Source organism: Anabas testudineus, chromosome 10 (assembly GCF_900324465.2).
Source record: "Anabas testudineus chromosome 10, fAnaTes1.2, whole genome shotgun sequence".
Taxonomy (NCBI): Eukaryota; Metazoa; Chordata; class Actinopteri; order Anabantiformes; family Anabantidae; genus Anabas; species Anabas testudineus.
Genome location: NC_046619.1, coordinates 22,602,155 through 22,607,085, shown reverse-complemented (window position 1 = coordinate 22,607,085; position 4,931 = coordinate 22,602,155). Strand labels below are relative to the sequence as shown.

Here is a 4,931-nt window from a genome sequence, read left to right as displayed (position 1 = left end):
CCCAGTGGTTCAGGAGTTGTCATTAAAACCTCCTGTTATCATCGTTATCCCTGAACTCTATAAACATCTATTACTGGGCCTCTCTTCGCTCCCAGAGGACTAATTAGCATCAGAAACTGTTTTGATAGGAAGCAGCTCATTAATAGCTGCCATTGTTGTCCTTACTAGCTACTGTGGCAACTGAATGAAAATTGGAACCATTATCATGCAGCAGCTGAAACAAAGTTTGTTTTAACAACCACAGACAGACGAGTCCTCCAGGGACGGGGCTGTACAGAAACAAACACGAAGAGGTGAAACAAGTTTGTTTCCATGTTCAACATTTTTACACATTTGTGTGTACATTTCTTAACAGTAACAAAATTTGGACCCAACATTACGGCCCAATGAAAATCTCCAAATCGCATTTATGAGTCTCAGAATAAAAAATAAACATTTTCTATAGAATCGGATGGTTTAAAGCGTGACTGGCCAATCAGCCATCATTCTAGTCAGGCTTAACAATACAGGCCTGCAGTGTGCAAGTGAAATCTCAGCAGGATGTAGGGAAAACGCACAAAGACAATTCTTGACTGTAAAAGAAGAACAAAGCTCCCACTTTGTCATGAATGTAAAACCAGAAGAAGGTGTGGAGGAACAACCATGAAAAGAATCAGTGCCTTGTTGTATTCCTCTGTTCCTGTTAACTGTTGTACCCGCTTACTTTATTAATACTTTATTTTCTTATTATTTCTATTAGGGATTTGTTTAAATGAGAAAAAGATGGATAATATTATTTAAGGGTCACAATTAAATTTTTCTTTATAGAACACTGTTCAGGGTCAAGGCGTGAGGAAATAAACTTATGTAAGATCACTTTGTATCTTCTCTATCATTAAATGCTAGAATGAACATATTTTGGAGATATTTCTAAGGTGATTAAAAACATGTCTGAACAAGTGACATGATGCTTAAAGTTTAATTAACTATCGAACAAAACACCAAGACTTTTTGCAGCAGACTTAGATTTATCTAAAAGAGGAGCTATACAGGGGAAAATGTATTTGACTGCATGTAATGGACCAATAACTTTTTAACGTTTAGTTTTACTAGAATTCATTTGCAAGTCGTTGAAAACCAGACTGGAATTCATCAAAAATGTTATATTTTTCTGCTAGGAACAAGTGTTTGAACCCCTAGCCTTCGGGCTTATAGATAACTGCTCTAGCAATTGTGCCACCCCACATTTTTGAACAGTTTTCATAACTAGTGGATTAATTCATATAAATATACATTTAAAGCTGCATTTATGGTGTTTTTAAAAATAGGTTGAACATATGAATGTGATCTTAAAATATTATTATTGTTTATTTATGTACATATTATTATATATTATTATTTTTGATCTATGATTTGTGATTTATTAAAATAATTACTGTTAAAAATGTATTTCTTTGAGTATACACATATATAAATGCACGTATTAAAAAACGTTTCCTGTGCAAACAGTAGATATGTTTTGCTAAACATTAATTTCTCCAAACATAATAAGTTATGTGAACAAGAACTGTTGTGCCACCAGGAAAAAGGTTTATTTGAACAGAGAAAACGTATATTAACTTTAACTAGATTTTGACAGTTCCATCCATACCTGAAGGCTTTAAATCTGAATCCTTTCAGGGCTCTTACTAAATCCATCTGGGTTCAAACATTGACATTAATTAGACAGCAGTCAAGTATCATTGAGGGCTTTAGGTGAGACATGAAAGGATTAGTTACACCTGACATAATTCATAACTGTCAATTAACACAGTAAAACAACAGTAACAAATTCCTAAATATGAAAAGCTGAGCTGATCTTTTTTTTTTTTAAGGATTTAGGAGACACATGAGATCAATTAAGGGATCTGTTTGTCACAGAGTTCAGCAAACACAGGTCTTTTATGAACCTTGAACTTGATCCTCAACTAACCATCTATTAGGATCCAACCATAGTTTATCTTACATTGAATTCAATTTGGATATTTCATCTCTCACTTTTTTCCTTGTAAATATAACAATCATTTTTTCTCTGACAGCTTTGATTTGCAGTCCGTAAATAACAGCATTCAGAGAAGGTGGAACCACATGGAACAAGATGGATGCCAGCTTCCTTTGTTCTAATAATTCAGGGAATCGATGGAGGATGATTATGATGCCGCCTGATAAAAGCAGGATAATATACACAGCAAGGTGGGTGGCACATGTCTGCAGTGCTTTTGTGTTCAGAGACTTGTTCTTACTATGCAAACACACCATGGCGATCCTCAGGTAGGTGAGCATTACGCTGCAAAGGGAGCAGGCCATCGTGCCCATTGAAGCAATGAAGCCATAGATGTTGTTAATGAGAATATTTTCACAGGACAGCTTGAACAAAGAGGGGTTGTCACAGAACGGGTTCTCCACCATGCGTCTGCAGCGCGATAACCGGATGCTCAGGCTCACCAGAACTGCAATCATAATAAAGGATGCCCCCCAGGGTGACACTGACAGTAACACCATCAGCTTGTGGGTCATGATGGTGACATATCGCAGGGGGTGGCAGATGGCCACATAGCGATCGAAGGCCATGATCATGAGCACTGTGTGAGAAGTTCCTCCATGAAAGTGTGCACAGAAGGCCTGAATGGCACAGCCTATATAATAGATACACCGCTCACTGTATGTTCTGAAAACATCACGTGGTGGCCCCGAACACATCGTTAATACTCATGTTGCAGAGCAGCAGGTACATGGGTTCATGGAGGCTCCTCTCCATTGAGATGAGGATCACCAGGCCAATGTTGGACACCACGATGAAGATGTAGATAAGGAAGAGGAAGATGAAAGCAAGAATTGATGCCTCAGGGCTGACCCTTAACCCCTCCAGCTGTAGAATATCCAGATTCAAAGTGCTGTTCTCCATACTGCAGAGGGACGATCCTGGAGAGAGTTTAGTGTTACATCTGTTCTCTAAATCATCTGTCATGTTATAAATAAGCAGAACACAAACAGTAATAATTGATGAGCTGGTAAATGAGAGGAGATCCAGGATAGAAAGCAACAAGTAAAAAAATGCAAAAATAAATGACAAAAACTACATTGTGAGTACACACAGTGTAATAAAGCCATCACATAAATGTTTCAGCAGTGTAGAGGTTCTACTGAACTTAAACCAACCGTTGGAGATCATTTCAAATTTGGTTTCTACGTTTTCTCTAATTAGGAAAATACAACTACCAAGCTATATAAAAATATTAAAACTGACATCACAAGGTTCTACTGGAGAACCAATATTCATGTACAAGTAGAAACTGATGAAATACTGAGCACCTCTAAAACTATACAGCAAGTCTCATTTATATAATGTGAAGTTCTTCCAAACACTGAGTTTAGTGTAAAACACCACAGATTCCTTGTTGTTTTGGTTTCTTTTGTGGTTTACCATCGTCTTACAATCAAAGTCATCAGTCAACAACACATCAGTGATACAGAGCATTCAACATTCAGTGAACAGAGGAAAACATCATTCAAATGAGTGTGTGTCAGGTTTACTTCTGTTAATATGAGCTTCCCCCACCTCCACCAGGTCAGACGAGGAGTGGACACTTTTATTAGGTGACTGGGTGGTGCTGCTCACAAAGCAGCTCTATAAGCTCAACCTCCACCTGTAGCCCTGAGGAGTCTGATCTCCGTGGTTTTCTAGTTTCATTCATCTTCACTTGACTAGTACAGTCGTCTCAGTACATCCTTCACTTGAGTTAACTTAGTTATGATTACATCTTTAACACAGTGTTCTCAGCTCAGTGCACTCCCTGAACATCTGTGTTGTTTCAGTTCCTCCTCTGACTGAACTAAAGAGTGGTCTTTTTTATTTTAAAGCCCACTAAAAGCACAATGTGCTGCTTTTCTGAACCTCATGATTGATTTTTGTGTTACATTTCATTGAAGCTGAAACATCTGACTGGATAATGACATTTCTTGATGATATTTCCTTATGTACATAGCAGACATTACAGTAATAGAGCTCGAAAAAGATGTGCAAGAACATCCACAGCATGTCTTACAGCAGGACAACAGAAATTGCAATTAAATCATTGCTGATATCAATCTAATATTATTGCAATGCCTGACTAAAGTAATCAAATAATGTAGATGGCCAAGTTGGTGGTACAGGTCTGTAGCATGTTGCAGTTTGGAGCTTGTTCCACCTGAGCATTAGGCTGCACATTGACATGCACATGGTACCCACTGCACAAATGAGGTCATATCCTGACAATAATATTTTCACAGGACAGCTTGAACAAAGAGGCGTTATCACACAATGCTGCTCTGAAGAATATTTTGGATCAGTTCTTTTCACACAAGCCCTGTCTTTATGGAACAACAGGTTGTGCAGAGTTTTAAGTGCTGCAAAGCTAGAGCAAGTCCTGGTACTGTTGCCATTAACAGTCTAACTGAGAGGAATGAGCAGCTTGGTCACATTTTCACATACATCTGTCCCTCAGCCAGTAAAGGGTGCAGACTCTGTGGAAAGGATCGACAGTGGTTCCTGTTGCTAAGCTCTCCCACCCGAGGTCACTGAATGATTATAGGCCTGTAGCATGAACCTCACTGCTAATGAAATAATTTGAGAAATTAACTAGAAAGGTCAGTGCTGCTCTGAATCCTTCCTTGAGTTGAATGTAACTAGAACTAAGGACATTTATTGATTTTAGATGTAATGCACCAGATTTTGTCCTCTAAATACCTGGGCACCAAAACTGACAAACTGTCATTTGAACCAAAGTCTAAACACAGTGTTCAAGAAAAGTCCACAATGTGTTTTCGGTCTACAAAGTTTCAGGTTGACAGAACTCTGATGACATTGTTTTACAGACCTTTCATTCAAAGTGCCCTTACATTTTCTTGTTTGGCTCAGTGTTAAACAGAAA

General features: G+C 38.2%; 1 protein-coding gene across 1 annotated transcript; it reads right to left on the bottom strand.

Moving 5' to 3' along the window:
• Window positions 1-1,980: 1,980 nt before the first annotated feature.
• Window positions 1,981-2,923, bottom strand: LOC113160989 (olfactory receptor 4E1-like). Its single transcript, XM_026358460.1, is given in 2 exon segments — window positions 1,981-2,698; window positions 2,700-2,923. Coding segments are annotated over 2 exon segments (942 nt in total).
• Window positions 2,924-4,931: the final 2,008 nt, after the last annotated feature.